Source organism: Mercenaria mercenaria, unplaced genomic scaffold (genome assembly GCF_021730395.1).
Source record: "Mercenaria mercenaria strain notata unplaced genomic scaffold, MADL_Memer_1 contig_3661, whole genome shotgun sequence".
Classification (NCBI taxonomy): Eukaryota; Metazoa; Mollusca; class Bivalvia; order Venerida; family Veneridae; genus Mercenaria; species Mercenaria mercenaria.
The window spans coordinates 23,903-39,302 of NW_026461822.1; the positions used below are offsets into that span (position 1 = coordinate 23,903).

The 15,400-nt window shown below is 37.1% G+C and overlaps 1 protein-coding gene across 1 annotated transcript in view; it reads left to right on the top strand.

Annotated features, from left to right (window-relative positions):
- The window catches only part of LOC123532047 (calcium permeable stress-gated cation channel 1-like), a gene marked incomplete at its 3' end in the record, with an annotated part of 54,772 nt that overhangs the window by 13,342 nt on the left and 26,030 nt on the right, over positions 1 to 15,400 (top strand). Inside the window, exons 6-7 of the mRNA XM_053534401.1 lie at positions 4,216 to 4,289; positions 13,992 to 14,072. Of these exons, the coding sequence (XP_053390376.1) occupies positions 4,216 to 4,289; positions 13,992 to 14,072 (155 nt within the window). The remainder of the gene's footprint in view (positions 1 to 4,215; positions 4,290 to 13,991; positions 14,073 to 15,400) is intronic.

The window sequence follows — 15,400 nt, forward strand, 5'->3', positions numbered from 1 at the left end:
GTGCGCACCATCTCTCCTCATCCCCTTGACACAATTTAATGAAACTTCACACAAGTGATCAGTAACAACAGTAATTGTGCATGGTGTATGTTAGGTTCTTTAAAAAAAATGCAGATTTATGGGACTTTGTTTCTTGTTAACATAATGTGTACATACAGTCTGCATATGCAATCTTGTGCGCGCCTAATCTTCCAAACCCTTGCACACAATTTTATGAAACTTCACACAAGTGATCAGTACCAACCCTAGTTGTGCATGGTGCATGTTACGTTCTTTTAGATAAATATTCTGCATAGTTATGGGACTTTGTTTTTTGTTACTATACTGTATACATACAGTCTTTATACATACAGTCCAAATAATTATGCAATCTTGTGTGCGTCAAATTGCAATGTACTGTGTCAGTGCATGCGGGGGTACATTCATCACCTTTAGTGATAGCTCTAGTTTTTATTTGGCAGATCCTTTTTTTGTTCACTTACAATAAACAAATTTTGAATTATTTCCCTTCATGTTACTATAAATAGCTTATTTTGAAACATTTTTAGCTCATCTGATTTTTTGAAAAAAAATGATGAGTTATTGTCATCACTTGAGCGGTTGTCGGCGTCGGCGTCGGCGTCGGCGTCTGCGTCGGCGTTGCCTGGTTAAGTTTTATGTTTAGGTCAGCTTTTCTCCTAAACTATCAAAGCTATTGCTTTGAAACTTGGAATACTTGTTCACCATCATAAGCTGACCCTGTATAGCAAGAAACATAACTCCATCTTGCTTTTTGCAAGATTTATGGCCCCTTTTGTACTTAGAAAATATCAGATTTCTTGGTTAAGTTTTATGTTTAGGTCAACTTTTCTCCTAAACTATCAAAGCTATTGCTTTGAAACTTGGAATACTTGTTCACCATCATAAGCTGACCCTGTACAGCAAGAAACATAACTCCATCTTGCTTTTTGCAAGATTTATTGCCCCTTTTGGACTTAGAAAATCAGTTTTCTTGGTTAAGTTTTATGTTTAGGTCAGCTTTTATCCTAAACTATCAAAGCTATTGCTTTAAAACTTGCAACACTTGTTCACCATCATAAGTTGACCCTGTACAGCAAGAAACATAACTCCATCCAGCTTTTTGCAAGATTTATGGCCCCTTTTGGACTTAGAAAATATCAGATTTCTTGGTTAAGTTTTATGTTTAGGTCAACTTTTTTCTCTTAAACTATCAAAGCTATTGCTTTGAAACTTGCAACACTTGTTCACCATCATAAGCTGACCCTATACAGCAAGCAGCGTAACTCCATCCTGATTTTTGCAATAATTATTGCCCCTTTTGGACTTAGAAAATCATTTTCTTGGTTGAGTATTATGTTTAAGTCAACTTTTCTCATAAACTATCAAAGCTATTGCTTTAAAACTTGCAACAGTTTTTCACCATCATAAGTGGACACTGTACATCAAGAAACATAACTCTATCCTGCTTTTTGCAAGAATGATGGCCCTTTTTAGACTTAGAAAATCATGGGTAGGACAATATTTCTATTACACAAAAAAAATCAGATGAGCGTCAGCACCCGCAAGGCGGTGCTCTTGTTATTATTGGCCGTAGGGAAAAACCGAGACCACTTTTCTGTGGTACAACATGGATGATACCTCCATTTTTTAGGTGTATTTTGACATACCTGTGCCTGGTAAGGATTTTTTTGTGGACTTTTTTTGAATTTCTTCCCTTTGTTGTTCCTGTCCATTGGGCTTCAACAGTCTAGTTCTTTAAATTTTGCTCTGATGTAACCCTTCGGGCGTATATTGCCCGCTTGGCGGAGCTCTTGTTAGCTATGTAATGACAGTTGATTGACCTATAATTAGTGTTGGTAGTTTCCATACTACAGTGGTATGTTTAGGACATGCAAATATTTTTTTAGAATGAATGATGTCGTGGGCACGACAACTTATCTCGAGCACACAACATTTTTGAATTTCTTCCCTTTGTTGTTCCTGTCCATTGGGCTTCAACAGTCTAGTTCTTTAAATTTTGCTCTGATGTAACCCTTCGGGCGTATATTGCCCGCTTGGCGGAGCTCTTGTTAGCTATGTAATGACAGTTGATTGACCTTTAATTAGTGTTGGTAGTTTCCATACTACAGTGGTATGTTTAGGACATGCAAATATTTTTTTAGAATGAATGATGTCGTGGGCACGACAACTTATCTCGAGCACACAACATTTTTGAATTTCTTCCCTTTGTTGTTCCTGTCCATTGGGCTTCAACAGTCTAGTTCTTTAAATTTTGCTCTGATGTAACCCTTCGGGCGTATATTGCCCCGCTTGGCGGAGCTCTTGTTAGCTATGTAATGACAGTTGATTGACCTATAATTAGTGTTGGTAGTTTCCATACTACAGTGGTATGTTTAGGACATACAAATATTTTTTTAGAATGAATGATGTCGAGCGCTCGACATCTTATCTCAATTGCTTGACATCTTATCTCGAGCACATGACATCTTATCTCGATCGCTTGACATCTTTTCTCGTGCGCATAACATTTTATCTCGAGCGCTCGACATCTTTTCTCGTGTGCATGACATCTTAACTCAAGATCTTATCTTAAGATGTTGTGCGCACAAGAAAATATGTCTAGCGATCGAGATAAAATGTCAAGAGCTCGAGATAAGATGTTGTGCGCACAAGATAAGAAATTGAGCATTCGAGATAAGATGTAGAGAGCTCGAGATAACATTTCATGCGCACGAGATGAGATGTCATGGCCACGAGAAAAGATGTCAAGCGCTCGAGATAAGATGTTGTGCGCACGAGATTAGATGTCGTGCGCATGAGAGATGATGTCGTGCACACAAGTTAAGATGTTGAGCGATGGAGATAAGATGTCACGCGCATGAGAAAAGATGTTTGATGCTGCAGATAAGATGTTGTGCGCACGAGATAAGATGTTGAGCGCACGAGACAAGATGTTGGGCACTTGAGATAAGATATCATGTGCATGAGGTATGATGTTGTGCGCTCGAGATAAGATGTTGTGCGCACAAGATAAGATTTGTGCGTTCGAGATAATTTAATCTAAAAAAATATAAATACATGTCCTAAAGGTACCACCTACCATACAAATACTGTCTTGCTTTTTAGCTCACCTGAGCACGAAGTGCTCAAGGTGAGCTTTTGTGATCGCCCTGTGTCCGTCGTCGTCCGTCGTCAGTCGTCCGTCCGTCGTCAACAATTTGACTGTTAACACTCTAGAGGTCACAATTTTAGCGTAATCTTAATGAAACTTGGTCAGAATGTTTTCCTCAATAAAATCTTGAAGGAGTTTGATATTGGGTCATCTTGGGTCAAAAACTAGGTCACCAGGTCAAATCGAAGGAAAAGCTTGTTAACACTCTAGAGGTCACAATTTTGGCCCAATCTTAATGAAACTTGGTCAGAATGTTACCCTTAATAAAATCTTGGACGAGTTTGATATTGGGTCATCTGGGGTTAAAAACTAGGTCACCAGTTCAAATCAAATGAAAAGCTTGTTAACACTGTAGAGGCCACATTTAAGACTGTATCTTCATGAAGCTTGGTCAGAATGTTAATCTTGATGGTCTCAGGGTCCAGTTTAAATCTGGGTCAAGTAAGGTTAAAAACTAGGTCACCAGCTGAAATCAAAGGAAAAGGTATTTAACACCCTAGAGGCCAAATGTTTGATGATATCTTAATGAAACTTGGTCAGAATGTTAATCTTTATGACCTAAAGGTCAAGTTAAAATCTGGGTTAGGTGGGGTAAAGAAATAGGTCACCCCGTCAAATCAAAGGAAAAGCTTGTTAACACGCTAGAGGCCACATTTATGACTGTATCTTCACGAAACTTAGTCAGAATGTTAATCTTGATGATCTTTAGGTCAAGTTCGAATCTGGGCCATGTGGGGTCAAAAGCTATGTCACCGGGTCAAATCAAAGGAAAAGCTAGTTAACACTTATGACCATATCTTAATGAAACTTGGTCAGAATGTTAATCTTGATGACCTTTAGGTCAAAAGGTCAGGTTAGCGATACAGGGCCTTCATGGCCCTCTTGTTTAGTTTTTTTATATGATTTTCTAGTTAATAAATGTGTATATCTTAAGTATTCCTTTCTGTAAAATATGATGAACAATTTCTTTTCTAGTATTTTGAAGTAGTTTTACCTTTGTGTTTTGTTTGATGTTTTGTTAATATCTCCCTTTAATATTTTAGGTCTCCAAAACCCTGATGATAGCAAACATACCTACAGATAAATGCTACCGGAATGTTATCGTGCAACATTTCGAGTGAGTGGTTTACTGTAAATCATTTAATTTCATGGGCATTAAATCTTTAGCTCACCTGAGCATGAAGTGCTCAATGTGAGCTTTTGTGATCGCCCTGTCCGTCTTCGTCCGTCCGTCCGTCGTCCGTCCTGCGTCAACAATTTGACTGTTAACACTCTACAGGTCAAAGTTTTGGCCCACTCTTAATGTAACTTGGTCAGAATGTTACCCTTAATAAAATCTTGGACGAGTTCGATATTGGGTCTTCTGGGGTCAAAAACTAGGTCACCAGGTCAAATCAAAGGAAAAGCTTGTTAACAGTCTAGAGGTCACAATTTTGACCCAATCTTAATGAAACTTGGTCAGAATGTTACCCTTAATAAAGTCTTGTACGAGTTTAATATTGGATTATCTGGGGTTAAAAACTAGGTCACCAGGTCAAACCAAAGGAAAAGCTTGTTAACACTGTAGAGGACACAGTTTTGGCCAAAACTTAATGAAACATGGTCAGAATGTTACGCTCAATAAAATCTTGAAAAAATTTAATATTGGATTATCTGGGGTCAAAAACTAGGTCACCAGGTCAAATCAAAGGAAAAGCTAGTTAACACTCTAGAGGTAACATTTATGATCGTATCTTAATGAAACTTAGTCAGAATGTTAATCTTGATGATTTTTAGGTCAAGTTTAAATCTGGGTCACCAGGTGAAAATCAAAGGAAAAGGTAGTTAACACTCTAGAGGTCACATTTATGACTTCATTTTCATGAAACTTAGTCAGAATATTAATCTTGATAATCTTTAGGTCAAGTTTGAATCTGGGTCATGTGGGGTCAAAAACTAGGTCATTGGGTCAAATCAAAGGAAAAGTTAGTTAGCACTTTAGAGGCCACATTTATGACCATATCTTAATGAAACTCGGTTGGTATGTTAATTTTGATGATCTTTAGGTGAGGTTTAAATCTGGGTCAGATTGGGCCAAAAACTAGGTCACCAGGTTAGATCAAAGGAAAAGCTAGTTAACACTGTATAAGCCACATTTATGACCGTATCTTAATGAAACTTGGTCAGAATGTTAATGTTGATGGTCTTTAGGTCAAATATAAATCTTGATTAGGTGGGATCAAAAACTAGGTCACCAGGTCAAATCAAAGGAAAAGCTTGTTAACACTCTAGAGGCCACATTTATGACTGTATCTTTATGAAACTTGGTCAGAATGTTAATCTTGATAATCTTTAGGTCAAAATCGAATCTGGGTCATGTAGGGTCAAAAACTAGGTCACTGGGTCAAATCAAAGGAAAATCTAGTTAAGACTCTAGAGGTCACATTTATGACCATATCTTAATGAAACTTGGTCAGAATGTTAATCTTGATGATCTTTAGGTCAATAGGTCAAGTGAGCGATACATGGCCTTCATGGCCCTCTTGTTACAGATTTGGCAGAAGTTCTATTTTATTTGGATATGAATTCGTGGATTTTTGGCTCACCTGAGCATGAAGTGCTCAAGATGAGCTTTTAGGATTGTTAGATGTGTGGCTGTCTTTCCTCTGTTCATCTATTCTGTCCTCTACAATTTCTTTAAAGAACATCTATTTCAAAAACACTGGAAGTTTCAAGCAATTTTCACAAGAATGTTCCTTGTTTCATGGCAAAATTTCTTTGGTGACCCTCAAATCATTCTTTTTTGTTAAAAAAAACATGGCCGCAGGAGAGAGCTAGTTTTCCCTATATACCTCATCAAAAACTTTGAAAATCTTCTCCTCTCAAACAGCCGGCATGATTTCAAAATAAATTCAACAGCAATGTTCCTTTGTCGATTTCCAAGTCATGTTGGTTTGTTGACAAACATGGCTGCCTTAGGTTGGAACTAGTTTTCTCTATTTGACTATATGGAACTTTAAAAATCTACTTGTATGAAACATCTTGCTCAATTTGAGAATGATTTTAGTTTTTAGCTCGCCTGAGCCAAAGGCTCAGATTGAGCTATTGTGATCGCTCACCGTCCGGCATCCGGCGTCCGTCCACACTTTCCTTTAAACAACATCTCCTCCTAAACCACCAGTTCAAATTTGATGAAACTTCACAGGAATGTTCCCTGGATTGCCTCCATTCAAAATTATTCAAAGAATTGAATTCCACACAGAACTCTGGTTGCCATGGCAACCGAAAGGAAAAACTTTGAAAATCTTCTTGTCCAAAACCACTTGGCCTAGGGCTTTGATATTTGGCATGTGGCATCATCTATTGGTCCTCTTCGAAGATTGTTCAAATTATGTCCCTGGGTTGGAAAGAGGCCCCGCCCGGTGGTCCCAAGTTTTACATAGACTTATATAGGAAAAAAATTTAAAAATCTTCTTGTCTGAAACCACAAGACCTAGGCCTTTGATATTTGGTACGTAGCATTGCCTTCTGGTCATCCACTATGTTTTTTCAAAATATATCCCTGGGGTGAAAAAAGGCCCCGCCCCGGGAGTACCAAGTTTTACATAGACTTATAAAGGAAAAAACTTGAAAAAAAATCTTTTTATCTGAAACACCAAGGCCTAGGCTTTAGATTTTGGTATGTTGCATTGCCTAGTGGTCCTCTACCATATTTGTTCAAATTATGCCCCTGGGTTGCAAAGAGGACCTGCCCCGGGGGCCCCAAGTTTTTAGCTCACCTGTCACAAAGTGACAAGGTGAGCTTTTGTGATCGCGCGGCGTCCGTCGTCCGTGCGTCCATAAACTTGCTTGTGACCACTCTAGAGGTCACATTTTTCATGGGATCTTTATGAAAGTTGGTCAGAATGTTCATCTTGATAATCTAGGTCAAGTTCGAAACTGGGTCACGTGCGGTCAAAAACTAGGTCAGTAGGTCTAAAAATAGAAAAACCTTTTGACCTCTCTAGAGGCCATATGTTTAAATAGATCTTCATGAAGATTGGTCAAAATGTTAACCTTGATGATATCTAGGTCAAGATTGAAACTGGGTCACGTGCAATCAATACTAGGTCAGTAGGTCTAAAAATAGAAAAACCTTGTGACCTCTCTAGAAGCCATATTTTTCATGGGATCTGTATGAAAATTAGTCAGAATGTTTATCTTGATGATATCTAGGTCAAGTTCGAAACTGGGTCAACTGTGGTCAAAATCTAGGTCAGTAGATCTAAAAATAGAAAAACCTTGTGGCCTTCCTAGAGGCCATATTTTTCAATGGATCTTCATGAAAATTAATCAGAATGTTCACCTTGATGATATCTAGGTCATATTTGAAACTGGGTCACGTGCGGTTAAAAACTAGGTCAGTAGATCTAAAAATAGAAAAACCTTGTGACCTCTCTAGAGTCCATACTTTTTAATGCATCTTCATGAAAATTGGTCAGAATGTTCACTTTGATGATATCTAGTTCAAGTTCGAAACTGGGTCATGTGCCTTCAAAAACTAGGTCAGTAGGTCAAATAATAAAAAAATTTTGTGACCTCTCTAGAGGCGATATTTTTCATGGGATCTGTATGAAAGTTGGTCTGAATATTCATCTTGATGATATCTAGGTCAAGTTCGAAACTGGGTCAACTGCGGTCGAAAACTAGGTAAGTAGGTCTAAAAACAGAAAAACCTTGTGACCTTTCTAGAGGCCATACTTTTCAATGGATCTTCACGAAAATTGGTCAGAATGTTCGTCCGAGTGTCCGTGCGTAAACTTTTGCTTGTGACCACTCTAGTTTAAGATCCAGCCTTGAAATCTGGATGACTTGTACAGTTTTGCACACAAATCTTTAAACTCTCTTTCAGTGACCATAAATGTGACCTACTGATCTACTTTCTAATATTTTAGCATCAGTTTGCCATTTGAAACATGTGGTTCAATATACTCAGGTGAGCGATTCAGGGTCATCATGACCCTCTTGTACATAGACTTATATAGGAAAAAAAATTAAAAATCTTGTCTGAAAGTTCAAGGCTTAAGCCTTTGATATTTGGTATGTAGCATTGCCTAGTGGTTCTCTAACAAGATTGTTTAAATTATGCCCCTGGGATGAAAAGAGGCTCCGCCCCGGGGGGATTCACTTGTATATGAGTTATATAGGAAAAAATACTTAAAAAATTGTCTGATCATATTTCCTATATTGCTTAATTATAATTACCTGATGACCCCAAGTAATTAGGGGTCACTTGACTGTGACCTTGACCTACTGACCTACTTTCTTGTTTTTTAAGATACAGCCTTGAAATTTAAGTGACATATACAGTTTTGCACACCGATCAAAACAGCATAGAAATTTGGACCACATCAATAACTTTCGATAAAGATTTCAATACTCATCTTTAATGTTCTTAGCCCTGACCTACTGACCTACTGACTCGAAGCTACAGCAAAGAGATTTGTATATTTTTTTTAACAGATTTCAGTACTTATCTTGAAGAAGCTTTACCATGACCTTCTCACCTAGTTTTTTTTTTGTTTTTTTGTTGTTTGTTTTTGAAGCTTTAGCAAAGAAATTTGTTCAAGCAAGCAATTAAACTACAATTAAAAGAGTGATATAGGGCCATCATGACCCTCTTGTTTGGATTACTCTCTACAAAATTGCTTCAAATTATTCTGTTTCAGTAAAAACATTGTCACCAAGGGACAAAGCTAGACTTCCCTGTATGACTAGTTGGAAAACTTTGAAAAACCCCTTCTCTACTGAAACTACTGGCTAAATTATAAATCAAGTAAACAGCATTGTTCCTTGTTTAAAAATTATTCAGTCCATCTGTGAATGTCAGGTGAGCGGTCTTCGTGGCCCTACTGTTAATGTAAATATACAGTAGATAGGAATTTTAATTGTTTGTTGGGAGTTGTTTTCTTTAGACTGACACAGCCCCAAAATTTAAAAACATTACTCCCCTAGGAATATTTATGATTTTATAGTATTCTGATTTCAGTTATCTGATATAATTATCTGAGTTTGAGTGGTTTAAGGGTAAGGTAATGTTTTTCTTGGGTTCATTTGGCTGCTATGTCTTCTTATACATGAATCAGGGCCTCCGTGGTTGAGCGGTTAAGGTTGCTGACTTAAAATCACTTGCCCCTCATCGATGTGGGTTCGAGTCTTATTTGGAGCCTTGAATTCTTCATATGAGGAAGTCATCCAGCTGGTCCACGGAAAATCAGTGGTTCTACCCAGGTGCCTGCTCGTGATGAAATAATCCTTGGGGTCTTCCTCCACCATAAAGGCTGGAAAGCCGCCATATGACCTATAATTGTGTTGGTGCAATGTTCAACCCAACAAAATAAATAAATATACATGAATCATCAAAGGCACTGAATGAGTATAATTTCAAAATCAGCTATAGAATGAGAAAGTTATGAGCTTTAGAATATTTCATTAATATGGTAGCTAGTCCAAATAATAGGAAGTTTCGGGACAGCGTAATAACTTTTGACTGTCGCTGTCTCCGTCACGTCCAAACTTATTCTGCATATTTCTGTTAGGAATTCCCAAATTGAAATCCATTGGGAACGTTTTCTGGTACATGTACAAAGTTTTTGTAATGATTAAATCTCTGAAAATGAATTTATGTTGACATAAAAGCATAAACTTGCCTCGCTGTCATTTTATGAATGTGTATTTTGTGCTTTGTTTCTGCATTTTTTTAGTGAAATTGGTAGTCTGTTGTATATTGAAACCGATGTCAGGGTAGATATCTCCTCGCACTTGTCACATCATATTTTTGAAGATTTAAGTCTCTTAGTTAAAACTATGAATTAAATTCAACTCATTTGAAGTTTCTACATGAATATTAATGTTTAATTTATTAAAGCAAGTAAGTCTGACCAGTATATTGTGACTTTTTTTCATTTTTTAATGTCTTCGTTTTCCTAACAGTAAAATGCAGGTACGGGTAAGGCTTAGAGGGATGACAACTATAAGACATCAGATAATAAAATAAGTCATACCGATAAGCCAAATGAGTAAGACTACATTGTAGCCGGTTTGATTGCCCAGCAGTGTAAAACAAAATGTCGGATTTAATTTTTATTTTTGGATATTTATTTAGACTGTAATTCCTTAATTCTGAAAAATGATAGTGACAAGGTGAGCTTTTGTGATCGCTCTTCGTTCGTCGTTGTCTGTCCACAATTTCTTGTGAACACGATAGAGATTACATTTTGCAATCAATTTTGATCAAACTTGCACACAACTTGTATTGGCATAATATCTCGAATCCTTTCGAAAACTGGCCAGATCCCATCATGGGTTCTAGAGTTATGGCCCCTTAAAGGGCCAAAATTTGCTTTTTTGGCTTGTAATCACGATAGAGACCACATTTTGCAATCAATTTTAATCAAACTTGCACACAACTTGTATTGGCATAATATCTCAGTTCCTTTCGAAAACTGGTCAGATCCCATCATGAGTTATAGAGTAATGGCCCCTTAAAGGGCCGAAATTTGCTTATTTTTGGCTTGTGAGCACGATAGAGACCACATTTTACAATCAACTCTAATCAAACTTGCACACAACTTGTATTGGCATAATATCTCGATTCCTTTCGAAAACTGGTCAGATCCCATCATGGGTTCTAGAGTTATGGCCCCTTAAAGGGCCAGAATTTGCTATTTTTGGCTCGTGAACACGACAGAGACCCTATTTTGCAATTGATTTTAAATAAACTTGTATTTGCATAATATCTCAGTTCCTTACTAAAACTGGACAGATCCCATCATGGGTTCCAGAGTTATGGCCTCTTAAAGGGCCAAAATTTGCTATTTCTGGCTTGTGAACAAGATAGAGACCACATTTTGCAATTGATGATTATAAAACATGCACACAACTTGTATTGGCATAACATCTCGATTCCTTTGGAAAACTGGCAAGATCTAATCATGGGTTCTAGAGTTATGGCCCCTTACAGGGCCAAAAATTGCAATTTTGTTTCTTGCAGCCTTGTCCTGGATATAGAGACTTTATTTATGGTTTGATTTTGATACAAACTTGCACAGAATGTTTATCTTGATGATCTCTAGGCCAAGATTGAAACTGGGTCATGTGGGATGAAAAACTAGGTCGCCAGGTCAAATCAAAAGAAAAGCTCACTAACACTCTAGAGGCCATGTTTATGACCCTATCTTCTTGAAATTTGGTCAGAATGTTTATCTTGATGATTCCTATGCCGTATTTAAAACTGGGTCAAAAACTGTGTCACCAGGTCAAATGAAAGGAAAATCTTGTTAACACTCTTGAGGCCACATTTATGACCGTATCTTCTTGAAACTTAGTCAGAATGTTCATCTTGAAGATTTCTAGGCCAAGTTTGAAACTGGGTCATTTGGGGTCAAAAAGTAGGTCACCTGCTTAAATCAAAGGAAATGCTTGTTAACACTCTAGAGGCCATATCTTTGACCCTATCTTCATGAAACATGGTAAGAATGTTTATCTTGATGATTCCTTTGCCAAATTCGAAACTGGGTCATATTGGGTCAATAGCTAGGTCACCACTCAAAGGAACAGCTTGTTAACACTGTAGAGGCCACATTTATTACTCTGTCTTCATGAAACTCGGTCAGAAAGTTTATCTTGATGATTCCAAGGCCAAGTTTAACAGGTTAGCGATATAGGGTCATCATGACCCTCTTGTTTCTTTCTAGAATGAAAGACATTATCCTGGTATACATATTAAACTAAAGAAACTATATATAGTATACAGAAGTTAATCTATTTAAGATGGTATTTACTTAATAAATAATTCAGCTTGTGTTATTGACATCATAAACTCCTTTTTCAAGTTTAGCCTGATTTTAAAAATTTCAGCATTATGAGTGAAAGGAAGATGTCTTCCAAATAAATCTACAATGGATCATTTCTTCCTGTTTAAACTTGCTGGCTTCAAATTGCATTTCCCATTTGCCCAAATAAATAAATTAGTTTGAAAACTGCATTAAACAAGAGTAAAATTGTGTCAGACTTAAGTAATCAGGTGCAGTATTGTAATTAATTTATTTTGATGGATGTAAATTAAAGAATGTTAGAGATTTCTGTTTAATAAACAATCTAGTGTTACAGTTACTGGTAAACACTTAAAATAAGACATTTTCTGCATCTCTGTGGGTTTCTGGTAAATTTGTTTTCACAAAGCTCTTTGAAAATTAAAATCTACAGACAGTGTTGTTAGTTTTGTCTCAAAAGTGCTATTTTCTGGAATTTGTATAAACAGCACTTGATTATGGTATTGATTTTATATAGCATTTTAAAGAACTTGAAGTATGGTAATTTTTTCAGTATATTTTATATATCTATACTTTATCATACTATCATAACAGTTATATGTTATTAATAGAAAATATTGAAGAATTCAATTAACCAATATAAAGAGAGATTATACTATGAAAAAAAATGAAATTATAACGATTAAACATAAATTAAAAAATAGCAAGTACATGTAAAATATACCACTTTTAAAACTTTTAAGATAAGTTTGTAGCTTTCAAAACCAGGAAGAAACTCAAAAAGGCTGTAGCGGAATAAATGTAAAATAGAAGGCTTGTGATGTGCTGTATCCCCCAAGGATTCTAATTTCACTTCAGAATGCTTGACCAGCAGCATGCAATATACTGCCTGTATCTAACATGATAAATTAGGCAAAGTAATGATAATAGCTGAATGTGTAGGTTTCAATCAAACACATGCAGCTGTATGTGTAACAAATGCATTTTCACTCTAAATAAATAAGTTACAAATACTGAGTGAAAAGGCTTATTAATATAAGTGCAGTTTAGAATTTTCAGTACAGTAGGATTTTATACGCCCGAAGGGACATATTATGTTATGATGCTGGTGTCCGTCTGTCCGTCCGTCCGTCTGTCCATTAGCAATTTCGTGTCCGCTCTGTAACTTTTGAACCCCTTGAAGGATTTCAAGGAAACTTGACACAAATGTTCACCACACCGAAACGACGTGCAGAGCACATGTTTTGGATGTCTCGCTTCAAGACCAAGGTCACACTTAAATTCAAAGGTCATATCAGTTTGTTTCGTGTCCGCTCTGTAACTCTTGAACCCCTTGAAGGATTTCAGAGAAACTTGACACAAATGTTCACCACACTAAGACAACGTGCAGAGCGCATGTTCCGGACGACTCGCTTCAAGGTCAAGGTCACACTTAGGGGTCAAAAGTCATATCAGTTTGTTTTGTGTCCGCTCTGTGACTCTTAAACTGCTGGAAGGATTTCAAAGAAACTTGGCAAAAATATTCACCACACTGAGACGATGTGCAGAGCGCGTGTTCCGGATGACTTGCTTCAAGGTCAAGGTCACACTTAAGGGTCAAAAGTCATATATGACTTTGCTTACTGTATATTGCTTTGCATGCAGTGCTCTTGTTTTTATTTGGCAGATCTCTTTTTTGTTCACTTACAATATTTTTTTTTAATTACTTCCCTTTTATATTACTATAAAAAGCTTATTTAGAAACTTTTTTATTATTGGCCATAGGGAAAAACCGAGACCACTTTTCTGTGGTACAACATGGATGGTACCTCTAATTTTTAGGTGTATTTTTACATACCTGTACCTTATAAGGATTTTTTTGGTGGACTTTGATTTGTTTTTTGAAGTTTTCCTTTTGTTGTTCCACTCCTTTGGGCTACAGCAGTCAAGTTCTTTAAATTTTGCTATGATGTAATCCTTCAGGCGTATATTGCCCGCTTGGCGGAGCACTTGTTTCAGATATATCTATACAGGTTATATATTTTCAGGGAGGGTTATCCGGAGGTACATGTACAGGACGTACAATTTGCTTACAATGTTGAACGTCTCATGGAACTTCATGCTAAAAAGTATATTTTATATTGTGAAAAGTGAAATGTTATATTTGCTGCCCTATAAAATTTTCTGTTACTGATTTGCTAGGTAGTTGTGTCATCAGTTAGTTATTCATGTGTCATCAAAATATGTTTAAAAAGAGGCAATATATGCAGTAGAGGATATTCAAGTTTTTTCATTATGCCCCCGCCATAAAATAGGGGGGTGGGCGCATATAGTGTTACCCCTGTCCATGTGTGCGTGTGATTGTTTATGTGTGTGTTTGTTTGTGTGTGCGTTTGTGTGTTCAGGAAAGAGTGGTGTTCGTGTCCGGGCCATAACTTTCACATGCACGGTCTGATTTCCGAATAATTTCACCACACAAATGATAAGCATGGATAGGCAATATGTCATGCACAATAACCATTTCACTATCTCAAAGGTCAAGGACACAGTCCTTGGTTGAACTTAGCCAATTTTCACTACATATATACTGATAATGTGGTCTTCGTGTCCGGTCCATAACTTTGACGTGCATGGTACGATTTCAAAATAATTTGACGCAAATAATTAGCATGGATAGACGATGTGTCTTGCGCAAAACCAGGTCCCTAGGTCTAAGGTCAAGGTCACACTTAGAGGCCAAAGATCACATACAAGAATGACTTTGTTCTGAGCATTTGTTCTTCATGCATGGAGGAATTTTGATGTAAGTTGGCTAAATTGTACACCATCATGAGACAGAATGTCATGCACATGAACCAGGTCCCTAGTTAAGAATATCTTCCCTTTGTTGTTACAATAAATAGCTTATATTGTAACTTTTTTATTACTGGTCGTAGGGAAAAATCAAGACCACTTTTCTGTAGTACAACATGCATGTTACATCTAATTTTGAGAAGTATTTTAATGGGGGGGGGGGGCATATAGTGTTACCCCTGTCCGTGTGTGCGTGTGTTTGTTTGTTTGTGTGTGTGTGTGTGTGTTCGGGAAAGGGTGGTGTTCGTGTCCGGGTCATAACTTTGACATGCACGATATGATTACAGAATAATTTCACACAAATGATGAGCATGGATAGACGATATGTCTTCGCAAAACCATTTCACTAGCTCAAAGGTCAAGGTCGCAGTCCTTGGTTGAACTTAGCCAATTTTCACTACATATATACTGATAATGTGGTCTTCGTGTCCGGTCCATAACTTTGACATGCATGGTCCGATTTCAAAATAATTTGACACAAATAATAAGCATGGATAGACGATGTGTCGTGCACAACAACCAGGTCCCTAGGTCTAAGGTCAAGATCACACTTAGAGGCCAAAGGTCACATACAAGAATGACTTTGTCCTGAGCATTTCGTCTT